This window comes from Garra rufa, chromosome 8 (assembly GCF_049309525.1).
Source record: "Garra rufa chromosome 8, GarRuf1.0, whole genome shotgun sequence".
Lineage (NCBI taxonomy): Eukaryota > Metazoa > Chordata > Actinopteri > Cypriniformes > Cyprinidae > Garra > Garra rufa.
The window spans coordinates 3,213,549-3,228,428 of NC_133368.1; the positions used below are offsets into that span (position 1 = coordinate 3,213,549).

The 14,880-nt window shown below is 38.3% G+C and overlaps 1 protein-coding gene and 1 pseudogene across 3 annotated transcripts in view; both read right to left on the minus strand.

The window, feature by feature from the left end:
* Positions 1 to 754: 754 nt before the first annotated feature.
* Positions 755 to 14,880, minus strand: part of LOC141340347 (UDP-glucuronosyltransferase-like) — a 44,445-nt gene continuing 30,319 nt past the window's right edge. For 2 of the 3 annotated variants that reach the window (XM_073845277.1, XM_073845278.1), the window contains exons 2-5: positions 2,196 to 2,327; positions 1,929 to 2,016; positions 1,583 to 1,802; positions 755 to 1,324 (exon numbers count right to left, since the gene is read on the minus strand). In XM_073845277.1, the coding sequence (XP_073701378.1) occupies positions 1,045 to 1,324; positions 1,583 to 1,802; positions 1,929 to 2,016; positions 2,196 to 2,327 (720 nt within the window). In that variant the 3' untranslated portion in view covers positions 755 to 1,044. The remainder of the gene's footprint in view (positions 1,325 to 1,582; positions 1,803 to 1,928; positions 2,017 to 2,195; positions 2,328 to 14,880) is intronic. The other variant, XM_073845279.1, reaches the window with a different exon arrangement.
* LOC141340384 (UDP-glucuronosyltransferase 1A1-like) lies at positions 3,151 to 14,744 on the minus strand (annotated as a pseudogene).

Below are 14,880 nucleotides of genomic sequence, written 5' to 3' on the forward strand. Positions count from 1 at the left end.
TGCTTTGTTAGTCAGTGACTTAACAGTTAGCAACTGTATGAAGGCACCTGCTAAGTAATCTTCAGACACACTTGCAAACAGTGGTGGACGAAGAACACAAATCAAGTACTTGAGTAAAAGTAAAGATACGTCAAATAACAGTTCCAATAATTAATCCTAATATTCGACATTAGTAACTTACTTTCAGCAGCATCAGTCGTGCGCTCAGTGCGCTCACAAGGTCTCCAGGTTCTTACTCGTGAATACAATTCACTGGAGACTCGCTCTAAACGGCTCATTTGAATCAGTGACCTGTCGACTCGAGAACAGCTTGAATCGGATCAGTCCAATTCATAAATTAATCGTTTGGTGAACCGATTTAACAAGTTCACTGAAAAGAATCAGTTTGTCCATGAATCAGACACCGCTTGTGCATCTCGGAGCATGTGATAATTTATAAGGAGTAGCAGTATGTTTCATTAAATGTAGTAAAGTAAAAGTAAAAATTACTCAAAATAAAACTTGAAAAATGTACTAAAGTACAGTAACTGTCCACCACTGCTAAGAGTAATTATGTCATTTTATCTAAAACTAATTATCTGTAACAGTAACTGAGTTTTAGAGATTACCAAGCAAAAATCTAAGTTTCAACAATTAGTTCAAATACTGTCTATAAGTCTTTTACAATATATGTCTTATAACTATGAATTAGTTTATTCTGATTTGAAATAACATAGCCAGTCATAAATGAACCTGTACAAAACAATGTTAATGTTTACCTGACACACTCAGTAGTTTTGTGAGGCTTTATTCAAGTCATTAATCCAGATCAAGGAGGTATAAAATCAAGTTATAAAAACACAGATTAAACAAGTCTCTAAACCAGGAGTTGGGAACCTTGTTCCTCGAGAGTTTAGCTCCAACCCTGAAAAAAAAAAAAATACCAACCTGTATCCTAAAGATGTTGATTAGCCTGTTCAGGTGTGTTTGATTAGGGTTGGATCAAGTTCCCCACCCCTGCTCTAAACAATTACCAAAACAGGACAAAACATTGATTTAATATATCTACTCCCTCTTCTTTTTCTGAGTCGTCTTGCAGCATTTCCTGAAACAGAACATGCAGCTTTTGAGAGTCACACAAATAACAGTCACTAGAATGAGAAGGAGAAAGCCAATGACGTCCAGAGAATGATACTGAATCCAGTTCAGCTCGTGGGCTGCAGGTCTGAGATGCGCTGCCCCTTTGTGTCTCATAACAAACTCAGTCCAGAACACAGCCAGGTCCAGAGGCTCAATGGGACGATCTCTGTGAATAGCTGAAAGCTCTGTCATCTTCTCCTTGTAGCTGTTGAGTCAAAGATGGAGGAAGTATGTTTATATGTTAAAAAGGACTGCAAGCTTTACAAGAATCTACACACTAATAACATTTTGTTGTATGATATACTCAAAAATTGCTAGTAAATTTCACAAATAATTAAAAGAAATGAAAGCTGAACAAAATCTGGTATTCAGTAAAGTACTCTTAATATAGACTAATATTCCACTTGGGTTCAATATTAAATGCTGCATGAATGCACAGATTGAACATGATTCTTATGCTTACCTTTTGTCATTGATGACCTTTCTCAATGCAACCAGCAGTTTTTCTGAGGTCAGATCAAAAATACTAAGGGTTTCTGCAACTCCTCGAGACACTAAGCGCTGAACATTATCCCCTTGGTCACCAAACAGAGGAAGCATCACCATTGGCACCCCATTACAGATTCCTTCATAGATTCCATGTGATCCACCATGTGTAATAAAAGCCTTAACCTTAGGATGGCCTACAATGTAAAGGACAACACATGCAATGTATTAGTTTGTAAGCAGCTGATTTTGTATTCAATTGTAATATGGCATGACACTTCAAACATCATACACATTCTGACTCTTGTAAAATATACACATACCCAAGAGATCATTTTGTGGCAGCCACTTCATTAGTTTGACATTCTTTGGAGCATTTTCAGGGACTGGTCCAGTGTACCTCCATAGCACCTACCAATCAAAGAGAATCATGAAGATCATGTAATCCTTAGCATATGATGGATGACACACTATTTTGTTTCACAAATGCCTAACCTTACTTAAACCCAATAGGTTCCTAAACAACTGTTTTCATTTTAATTACATTTAAGCTTTCAAAAGTAGACTTCTATTTATTTATCCTTACTTACCCTCTGAGGTATCTGCCTGAAAGCCTCAAAGAACTCTCTGGCTTTGGCCTCAGGTAACTGTGACACCATGGAGCCCAGAGTGAAGACCACAAACCCATGCTCTCCGGAACCGTTCACAAACTGCTCCAGTTCCTGCACAGAGAACAGATGTCAGCAGGGCACTTTTTGGTCCAAAAGGCTCACTACTACAATCAGAAGTGGTCCAGTTCAGCAGCACAGTCATTCAAAATACACTCACACACACATTTGGACCCCATAATGTAGTGAAAATCAAGTAACATTGTGTGTGTATACCTACGATGTATACCAGTTTAAGTGGATCAGAGTACTCACTCAGTCTTGACTCGCTGTTAATTGTCAGTCAAAGTCATGGCTGTTTTAGGAAACTAACCAGTAGGCTATCTACAAAAACTAGAGATGCACAGATTTTCATGGATGATTAAGATGGTCAGCAAATAGGCTGATTCTAATACAGATAGAGACAAAAACAAAATAAAAGAGTACCTGAACAAGCTGTTTATTGGCTCTATTATAAGATGAACTGGCCTTTCAAAAAACTGTGTAACCATTTGAAATTAGAGGCAACAACTGCATTTTATTCACAGTCCAAGCTAGGATGACACATACAGCGTCGAAAATAAGTATTTAACACATCAGCATTTTTATCAGTAAGGGTATTTCTAAGTGGGCTATTGACACAAAATTTCCACCAGATGTAGCCATCAAACCAAATATTGAATTCATACAAAGAAATCAGAACATTTAAGTATACAAGTTGAGTCATAATAAATAAAGTGAAATGACACAGGGAATAAGTATTGAACACATGAAGATAACAAGGTGCAAAATGACATAGAAAGCCAGGAGATCACCTGAAATCTGTCAGTTTTGAGAGAGAAACCCTACCCCCTATAAGCACTAATTGACATCAGCTGCTTTAGTCCTAATTGATGGCCTATAAAGGCTTCTCATTACCCATAAGGCACACAGGAAAGACTTCATGATGGGTAAAAGCAAAGAACTCTCTCAAGATCTTCGTAATCTTATCGTTGACAAGCATTTTGATGGGAATGGTTTTAGGCGCATTTCCAGAATGCTGAATGTTCCTGTGAGCACTGCGGGGGCCATTATCTGGAAATGGAAAGAACATCAGTTCACCATAAGTCGGCCACGATCAGGTGCTCCATGTAAGATCCCTGTCTGAGGAGTCCAAAGAATAATCAGGAGAGTTCAAGAACCACTTCAGGAAGACCTTGCATCAGCAGGTACTGTTGTTTCAAAGAAAACTATAAGCAATGCACTGAACCGCCATGGCATCCATGCATACTCACTACGCAAGACTCCATTGCTGAACAAAAAGCATGTTGAGGCTCGGTTAATGTTTGTGGATTATTGGGAGACTATAGTATGGTCAGATGAAAGCAAAATTTAACTTTTTGGCAGTCATTCTACACACCATGTTTGGAGAAGAAATGGCACTGCCCACCACCCCAAGAACACCATACCAACAGTTACGTTTGGGGGTGGAAGCATCATGGTTTGGGGTTGCTTTTCAGCAAGGGGTACTGGCAGACTTCATATTATTGAAGGCAGGATGACTGGAGAAATGTACTGGGACATTCTGGATAAAAATCTGCTGCCATATACCAGAAAGCTGAAAATGAAAAGAGGATGGACATTTCAGCAAGACAATGATCCCAAACACAAGGCCAAGAAAACAATGAAGTGGTTTCAAAGAAAGAAAATCAAGTTGCTTGAATGGCCCAGTCAATAACCTGTCCTAAATCCCATAGAAAATCTATGGAGAGAACTGAAGATCATAAAAAGTTCATAAAAGAGGCCCATGGAACCTTCAAGATTTAAAGACCGTTTGTGTGGAAAAATGGGCCAGAATCACTCCTGAGCAATGCAGATGACTGGTCTCTCCATACAAGAGGCGTCTAGAAGCTGTAATCACCAACAAAGGCTTTTCTACAAAGTATTAAATAAAGTGTGTTCAATACTTATTCCCTGTGTCATTTCACTTTATTTATTATGACTCAACTTGTATACTTAAATGTTCTGATTTCTTTGTATGAATTCAATATTTGGCTTGATGGCTACATCTGGTGGAACATTTTGTGTCAGTAGCCCACTTAGAAATACCCTTACTGATAAAAATGCTGATGTGTCAAATACTTATTTCTTTAAATTAGATTGTACAATTACAAGACTTAAAGCAAACAGAATGGTCTGACTTTAGCTTTGTGAAATGTTGCTAAAAATGCAAATTCACTTTCTGACAGCAGGTGGTGCAACAGCTGCAATATAGTGTTTCCTTCCTTAGTGCTCTAAACAAAGCTGGTAAACACTGCTATAAAATGTATTATAGAAAATGTCATCAAAACATTTCTGAAGACAGTTTCCTTCAGAGATACGTTCTTACAGACCTCCAGCCCCAAATTCAATGTTTACATTTACATTTATTTATTTAGCAGACGCTTTTATCCAAAGCCAATTACAATTGGGAATACAACAAGTGATTCATCCTAAGGAGGCAGATCAACATAGGAAGTGCTCAAAAATACCATAAATCAGGCATTGTTAGATGAGTATAGGCTAGAAAGGGAAGATCAAGAAAGAGAGGAGAACAAAGATATTTTTTTTTTTTTTTTTTTTAATTGAGTCAAATAGTGTCGAAAGAGATGGACTTTCAGTCGTCGCTTTAAATTTGTTAAGGAGTCTGCATTCCGGATAGGGGTTGGAAGATCGTTCCACCAGACAGGAATGGTGAGCGATAATGTTCTGGAAAGTGACTTCATGCCTCTCTGTGGTGGTACAATGAGGCGTCTTTCACTAGAGGATCTCAGACTTCTGGAGGGAGTGTAGATTCGTAATAGTGAATGGAGGTAAGCAGGTGATGAGCTGGTGGCTGTCCTATATGCCAGCATCAGTGTCTTGAATTTGATGCGAGCCGCAATCGGTAGCCAGTGCAGGGATATAAAGAGAGGTGTGACATGGGCACTTTTGGGCTCATTTAAGACCAGTCATGCTGCTGCATTCTCAATCATTTGTAGAGGTCTGATTGTACATGCTGGAAGACCGACTAAAAGAGCATTGCAGTACTCAGCCTAGAAATGACCAAGGCCTGGATGAGGAGTTGTGCAGCATGCTCTGTTAGGAAGGACCTAATCTTTCTGATGTTGTGCAATGTAAACCTGCAAGATCGAGCAGTTTCAGCTATGTGGTCTTTAAAAGTCAATTGACCATATGCACGGATTACTTCCTTGTTTAGACAAGCCAGAAGTCATTTCCGGTCAACTGTACTGTGCCGTAATATGAGCGTACTTTGTTCGTTTTCTCTACATTATTTAATCACAGTCGAAGAAAAGTGTTGTTTGTCTAGGAGGAACAAACGTCCAGGTATACCGCATTTCAAGAATGACAAACGCAAGTTTAAAAAAACGCCAGTAAATCGGCTAAATATGCGCTATGAGTCATTGCTATGATTGACAGTACTAACTGGACCAAACATCTGACAAGCTGATGGCAAAAAAAGAGCTTAAATGATTCAGACTAAATTCAGAGTAACAAAACTACAGCAGTAACAAATTTGTGTTGGATAAATATAGGCTATTTAATAGATTTTACAGTTCAAGATAAAACTTAAAAGATGTTATTAAATTATATAAAATATTTCAAATTCATATTGATTCATATTGTGTGCATTATTTAATTCTTATACCATCAATATTTAATGTATTTGTAGTGAACTATATATAAGTTCATATAAATAATTCACCCTTGGGAAAAATCGCAGGGGCCCCCCCAGCTCGCGGGTCCCCACGCATTTGCGTGGTGGGTAAACACGCTACTGGGTACGGTTTGTTAATCCGTGGGCACGATTTATTAAACCGAGGGAACAGTTTAAGAATTCGTGAGTACAGTTTATAAACTGAGGGGACGAATTGCAAAACCATTGCCACGGATAGATTATTTTTCTCCTGCAGGTGACGCTGCGAGCTCCGTAGGATTTTTTGTGAATTATTTTTAAAAACAGAAATTATAATCAACACCTGCTACACACTATTGCATTTTGATTTGTATGTAGTGAAAAAGCCAAGTTTTTATTTCTGTTTTATTGCTATAACTACATTCACATTAGTCGTCTAACTATCTTATCAGTTGACAAATGTCTTATTGTGTAACAGTTAACATTACCCTGGTGAAAAAAAACCCTGCAAAAACCAGCCTAGGCTGGTTGGCTGGTTTTAGCTGGTCAACCAGCCTGGTTTTAGCTGGTCATAGCTGGTCAGCAGGCTGGTTTTAGAGGGGTTTTGGCCACTTAGCCAGGCTGGGAGACCAGCCAAAACCAGCTACTTCCAGCTTAAACCAGCCCAAACCAGCCAACTGTCACAGTCTGTTTATTCACATTGTTTCTTCCATTGTCTTCCCCTGTCATTCTGTCTTCATTGGTTTCACCCTCATCATCCGCTCATCCCCATCACCTGTTTCATCTATTATCTGTTTCACCTGTCAGTAATTATGAGTTTCCCTTTATAAGTCTGTCTCTGTCTTGAGTTCCCTGTCGGTCTTTATATTGTTTTGATGTTTCTTCATGTGTGGATGTTCCTGCTTGTCAACCTGAAGATTTATATTAAATATCGTTTTCTGTTATCTCGTGTCCCATCTCGTAAGTCCTGCACGTCAAACCCTGACACCAACCAGCCTAGGCTGGTATTAGCTGTTTTTTTTTCAGCAGGGTAACTGCAGTAGTTTACAAAGGGTAATGTTAATGTTAAACAATTTTATGTCACATAAGCTTTGGTAATGTTATTCCAACATATACTGTTGATGTATTAAGCAATAATAGCGTTATTTTTAAAATGTTGTGCATTATATTAAATTGTTTTTCTACTTTTGTCCTTAAGAGAGCCATCATCTGTAATGTAAGACACCCAAGGACAGCTGATCGTCCTGCAGTGCTAAACCACATATGACCATATCAACACCCAGATGTGTTTGAGAACTTGAGGATGAAATTCACTGTAGTTCTAAAAGCTACTGATGGCCAGGCCAGATACTGACTGCTGCTTTTGATATGTTCCCCCTTTGTCCAGGGACTTATTACTCCATTTCAGTTCAAATGTTGTTTCAGTTGTTGTTGTTGTTTCATTTGTTGAAGCATTTTATGTTCATACAAATATTTACATGTCAATACATTTGCTGCAAACTACATTTGCTGCAGTTGAAAGTGAGAGAATGTTTTTTGTTTATGTACAGTACTGGTCCAAAGTTTGGACAAAGTAGTTATTCTTTAAAGTTTTTTGAAAGAAGTCTCTTATGTTCATCAAGCTTGCATTTATTTGAGCAAAAATACATACAAAGACTGTAATACTGTGAAATATTATTACATTTTTAAATGATGAAAAAACATGTGATGCAAATCTAAGTTAGCATCAGCTTTTACTATACAGATATACATGAATGTAGCGTGTTTGTGTGTGTATTTATTAATCTGCAGATATACTTTAATCTAATACAGGTTTATGCAAAACACGATAGCCTGCAATGAATTGCATTCATCTAGTTTATTTGTGATCACATTCATACACTTTTCTTGCTCTGTTCCATAGCAAAACATTTCGAATGAATGAAGTAAGTACAATAATAAAAGCATGGAGGAGCGCTTAATTTAATACAGTAGGGCAAAAAAGGATATTGCTTAAAAAAATAAAGGGAACACTATTGTGTACATAGTGATGGTTAAGTGTTCCCTTTATTTTTTTTGAGCAGTATATTTTGTCAGCCACCAATTGCGCAAGTTCTCCCACTTAAAAAGACGAGAGAGGCCTGCAATTTTTATCATAGGTATACCTCAGCTATGAGAAACAAAATGAGAAAAAAAATCCAGATAATCACATTGTCTGATTTTTAAAGATTTGCAAATTATGGTGGAAAATAAGTATTTGGTCACCTACAAACAAGCAAGATTTCTGGCTCTCACAGACCTGTAACTTCTGTAAGAGGATCCTCTGTCCTCCACTCGTTGCCTGTATTAATGGCACCTGTTTGAACTCATTATCAGTATGAAAGACACCTGTCCACAACCTCAAACAGTCACACTCCAAACTCCACAATGGCCATGAGCAGAGAGCTGTCATAGGACACCAGAAACAAAATTGTAGACCTGCACCAGGCTGGGAAGACTGAATCTGCAATAGGTAAGCGGCTTGCGTGAAGAAATCAACTGTGGGAGCAATCATTAGAAAATGGAAGACATACAAGACCACTGATAATCTCCCTCGATCTGGGGCTCCGAGCAAGATCTCACCTTGTGGGGTCAAAATTATCACAAGAACGGTGAGCAAAAATCCCAGAACCACACGGGGGGACCCATCCAGGCCCATCTGAAGTTTGCTAGAGAGCATTTGGATGATCCAGAAGAGGATTGGGAGTATGTCATATGGTCAGATGAAACCAAAATAGAACTTTTTGGTAAAAACTCTACCCGTCGTGTTTGGAGAAGAATGCTGAGTTGCATCCAAAGAACACCATACCTACTGTGAAGCATGGAGGTGGAAACATCATGCATTGGGGCTGTTTTTCTGCAAAGGGACCAGGACGACTTATCCATGTAAAGGAAAGAATGAATGGGGCCATGTATCGTCAGATTTTCAGGTGCAAACCTCCTTCCATCAGAAAGGGCACTGAAGATGAAACGTAGCTGGGTCTTTCAGCATGACAATGATCCCACACACACCGCCCGGGTAATGAAGGAGTGGCTTCGTAAGAAGCATTTCAAGGTCCTGGAGTGGCCTAGCCAGTCTCCAGATCTCAACCCCATAGAAAATCTTTGGAGGGAGCTGAAAGTCCGTGTTGCCCAGCGACAGCCCCAAAACATCACTGCTCTAGAGAAGATCTGCACGGAGGAATGGGCCAAAATACCAGCAACAGTGTGTGAAAACCTTGTGAAGACTTAAAGAAAACGTTTGACCTCTGTCATTGCCAACAAAGGGTATATAACAAAGTATTGAGATGATTTTTTGTTATTGACCAACTACTTATGTTCCACCATAATTTGCAAATAAATTCTTTAAAAATCAGACAATGTGATTTTCTGGATTTTTTTTTCTCATTTTGTCTCTCATAGTTGAGGTATACCTATGATGAAAATTACAGGCCTCTCTTATCTTTTTAAGTGGGAGAACTTGCACAATTGGTGACTGACTAAATACTTTTTTGCCCCACTGTATATACAGTACATTTAGCATTGTATTGAATAAACGAATAACGATATGTATTGTGAAAAGTAATGTACTAATAAATATGAATATGAATATTTGCATTGAAATACAGACTGACCAAGCAATGCAAGTGAATTAATCACAAATAACCTCTCCGGGTATCCTAGAGACAAAACATGAAGTAAGTTGCACTGTCTTGCTTCAGACTGATGTCATCCATTGTACGAATAAATGTTCTCGACATTTATTTTCACATCCAGATTGCGATATGCTTTTATCGCAATCTAAAGTGTACATGTACGCAACATCGATTAGATAATGAGCAGCTTTTTTTACCTTAACTGTAGTGTTTTCACGAGACTTAAAAGTATGCATTTGTATTGACAGAACCGAGAAATGGCGCTACCGGAAATGCTTCAGGACCAGACATGCGCAGTAGCGTTCTAACACACTTGTTATTGTTTTCGTCCTTGAAATGGTCTATAAAGACTCACTTGTGAGAGAGGTTTGGTTTTCTGGCTAATTCGCTCCAGTCTTGACAAACAAGGTTCCGCTAAATTCACAACACATGAACATGGGAGTTTGTCCTCATATTTGTTACTGTCATTGTTGTTGTTCTGTCCCTGTTTAATGATCACTGTTTGATGTAACATGCCTGAGATCCAAAACAGTAAAAACGCTTTTTCAAAATACACATATCATGTTCTAGCATAATTACATTACACATTTGTAAAAGGTATGAGACAATATGAAAGATTAGCATTTTGTGCAGTGGATCCTTCTTAGCACAGTTGATGCCCCCTATTTGGACCATGTTTGGCATTTGTGGTTTGGGATACTCAAAGGTAAAGTCGTACCTTAGTAGCCAGCCTGCACCATCACCTAATAGCTCTTTGTACGTAATGTCCTTCTGCAAATATCGACTGGCCAGTTCACCAAAGCTGCCAAAAAGTTGGTGGCATTAGTACTTATTGAAAATTGTCATAAGCATGTTTCTTACTCTATGAAAGAAAATCATCTTATCTGTGTAACCAGTGAAGAAGCGTGGGACAAAAAAAGATGGAGGTGAGGGACACTGGGCAGCTGCCTCATCAAGCTGACAGTGAAGTCCATGCAAAAAGTAAATGGCAGGAAGTGAGAAGGAATAAGCAATGATGGACCCACAGGGCAGGAAAGGATCAAAGAGCAAAACATCAAGTCCTGTCTCTCTTAGACTCTTCATCAGGGACTCGTCATACAGCAGCCCTTTACAGGCTTTTACCTGCATATTCACGATCTGCATCAGGTTCCCCAATTTGCAATGATATCAATCCATTTTGGAGGCTTCCCAAGTGCATGCTTCCTTATTTGGTCTAAGTTAGTATTTAGTTCAGCAAGGGTGTAAGGCACACGAAAAGACTTAGTGGTGTAATTACCAGACTTCCTAATCAGCATACTGGTTTCACGGACCAGGACCACCATCTCATGTCCCCTCTGAGAAAGCTCTTCTACCAGGATCTTCATGCTCAACCAGTGGCTGCCATCTACTGGCACGACAAGCACCTTTCCAGTCTGCATGCACAGGCTCAGAGGAGAACAAGCATAGCAAGACTAGAAGCCCCAGAGTGGGAACAGTCTGTGCTCAGACAGCAGAGGTATAGTACATTTAAGAGGACTGCCAATGTTTTTAAAATAGGAGCAGCCTCAAAACTGGACAAAAGGGGAGTGAGAGTTGATAGATCACTGGCAGCATGTGTGTGCAGCACAACGAATGAGCTCAGACTTTTATGTTCTGTCATGATTTCATTGCAATGCAGTTTAAACATTAAGCAGTTTAAAAATTTAACAAGTGGGTTAAATGTAGTTCTGGGTTAATTATTTCAAGAGCATTTTAGCTTTATTCATACAGAAGAGGACAAAAATCGATTATATGTCAGTAATACTTTAAAATAAGGTTTAATCTGTTAACATTAGTTAATGCCTCAGGTATCATGAACTAACCATGCACAATAATTTTAATAAATCAACACTGGCGTAGAGTCAAAAGTTTTTCAGTTGATACTGTTATTTTGGGGAGATGTGCAACATGACCCCTAGCTAAATTAATTCTGTCAAAATCTTTTGACCTTGACACAGGGTCACGAGGGTCTTCAGAAGTCATCTCAATTATATTTCTTGTATCATGTCTTTTTCTGCACATAGCTTGATTGCCTTACATACTGTGCAAAACTCATTGTTTTCCTAGCTCCTCCATGTACACATAGGAACACAAGGCAAGGTCAAAAGCACTCTTCTCTGAAAGAAAATGCTGAGAGAAAGATTACAAAGCACAAGTTTTTACACAAGGACCTGTTCGCTACTGAATCATTCTCACTTTGATTCATTGACAAAAACGACCTGTTGTAAAGATAATGTTGTAATGGACAAAAAAGCTGATAATAAAAAAATACCTAAAACAAAGGAAAACAATATGTTAAAACTAAGTCTAAAACAAACAAATGTGTTTGAGAGTCTAACATTATCCAACATACAGTCTTTATACATTCATGAAGCGGGTGTAACCAGTTAGATACTGTATTTACCAGTGTCTTTAGCAGGTCTAATACTTTTTACATCTCCAAGAAATTAAATGTTCTTGCTAGAGATACTTGCTTTCATAAAGTACAGATTCAGAATGCTTAAAGTGCATACCATACTTAACATCAAATTTAGTTGCCATTATATTTCTAATTGTCATCAACAATAACAACAGTCAAAGTCACAAGGCATCTGTAGGCATCAGAAACAGCTTCTCAGTCAATACTTGAGGAGTCTTTTAAGAGTCCTTCACAGATATTATATATAATAAGATAGCTTACCCTGTCTAAATGGAAATTTACACATTTTTGTTTCTTTTTTTTTTTTTTTTTTTTTTTGAACATGTTTTTATTTGAAGAAATGAACAATGATCAGATAATCAACATACAACATTTTTCTTATTTTCTTTCCCCCCACCCATCCCCATCGTGCTGCCAATATGAAAAAATAAATTAAATATATAATGAAAATAAACTGGTGAGTGAGAAGCACACCTCAAATGTTATACAAAGAGTTACAGGTATGAAAATATATACAAGGTTAAAATAATACTGTAATACAAAATAAATAAATACATAAAGATAAAGAAAAATAGATGGAGAAAAAAAAAAAAAAAAAAAAAAAAAAAAAGCAAATAAAAAACAAATCACTAAGAGGAAAGGTGGACACCAAGACAGTACAAGTAGGCTATTTGCCCTTTTTTTTTTTTTAATCTTGTGGGAGAACTGCAAGTTTCTCAAAATAAGATAATAGAGGGGCCCACGCTTCATAGAATTTTTGGGTTGACCCTCTAACACAATACTTTATCTTTTCCAACTTAAGGAATAGAATCAGGTCCTTCATCCAGGAGGAGGCTTTGGGTGGATGTGCTGATTTCCACTCTAACAGGATTTTTCTCCGGGCAAGGAGAGTTGAAAAAGCAATCACATTTTTAATTTTATTTGTCATTAATGAGCCCTCCCCCGGAACTCCAAATATAGCCATTTCAGCATTAGGTTGGATATCTTTGCTAAAAGCTTCAGATAGAGTTTGAAATATCGTAGTCCAAAAATTATACAACTTATTACAGGACCAAAACATATGAGTCAGATCAGCCTTAGCTATATGACAACGTTCACATGTTTCACTGACGTTAGAATAGATCCTAGAGAGTCTGGCTCTGCTATAATGGGTTCGATGAAGAACCTTGAACTGAATTAAGCCAAGGCGAGCACATGAAGTTGACCCGTTTACTCTATATAGTGCCTCATCCCAGGTTGCATCGGAGATATTTATTCCAAGTTCTTCTACCCAGTCTGCTCTGATCTTATCGAGCGTCACTTTATTAAATGATGTGATACTATTGTATATTTTTGAAATGAGACCTCTACAGTGTGTGGGAATTTGTAGAATGATATCTATTCCTTTTTTTGGAGGTAAGTTAGGAAAACATGGACTGATGGTACGAATAAAATGGCGAATCTGTAGATAGCGGAAAAGGTGGGAGCGCTGTAAATTAAACTTGGTGGAAAGAGCATCAAATGTGGCAAAAGTTCCGTCTATGTAAAGATCACTGAATTTACTTAATCCTGCCCTCTGCCACTGGACAAAGACAGGATCTAATTTGGCTGGGAGAAAAACATGATTATTGCAGATGGGACTATAAAGAGTGAAGTCTGTCAGATTGAAATTTTGTCGAAATTGTGACCAAATTTTTAAGGTGGAGATTACAATAGGACATGAGGAGTGTTGTTTAGGCGAGAGGGGAAGCTTTGAGGTAACTAATGCAGTAAGTGAAGTTGATATACAGGCATTCATTTCTGGTTGGCACCAATCAACATCTGGCCTTTGAACCCAGTAAACTATTTTTTGTAGATTTGCTGCCCAGTAATAATACAACAGGTTGGGTAAAGCCATACCCCCCTCTGCCTTATGCCTCTGAAGGAATACTTTACGAATTCTGGGATGTTTATTACCCCACAAAAATGAAGATAACAGCTTATCAACAAGTCTGAAAAATGACTTCGGAAGGAAGACTGGAATACTCTGAAAGAGATATAAAAACCTCGGCAATATGTTCATTTTAATACATGCTATTTTCCCTGCCAGGGATAGATTCAGAACACTCCACTTCTGAAGGTCACTTTTAAGTTTATTAATCAGGGGAGTAAAATTTTTGTCATACAGACCAGAGAACGAACGGGTGACATTTATTCCCAAATATTTAAATCCTGATCTGGAGAGAGGGAAGGGCAAATCTGATTCTGCAATTTGGAGAGCTACGTTATTGATTGGGAAACACTCACTCTTTAAAAAGTTCAATTTATATCCTGAAAACCTGCCAAATTGGTGTAACATATTCACAATGTCATGGGCAGATGACACGGGGTCTGAGATGTAAAGTAATAAATCGTCCGCATATAGGGACACTCTATGTTCCAACTGTTTTCTGTAGATTCCCTTAAAGCGTTGTGAGGTTTTCAGCATGATGGAGAGAGGTTCGATAGCTAAGGCGAAGAGAAGTGGACTAAGGGGACAACCTTGCCGGGTACCCCTGGACAGTGAGAAGGACTTAGAACACAATTTATTAGTAATTACACTGGCTTTAGGTGATGCATAACAGCCGTATCCAGGATATAAGTTTGGGCCCAAATCCAAATTTTCCCAATACCGCAAATAAGTAGGGCCACTCAACCCGATCGAATGCTTTTTCCGCATCCAAGGAGACCACCACCTCGGGAGTCTCCAAGGATGCGGAAGAGTGGACCACACTAAGGAGCCTGCGCATATTAGAGAAGGAATGGCGGCCCCTAATAAAGCCTGTTTGATCTGAAGAGATTATGTCCATCATAACAGTATCCAGCCTAATAGCAAGAAGCTTGGCTATTATCTTAACATCTCCATTTAGGAGTGATATGGGCCTA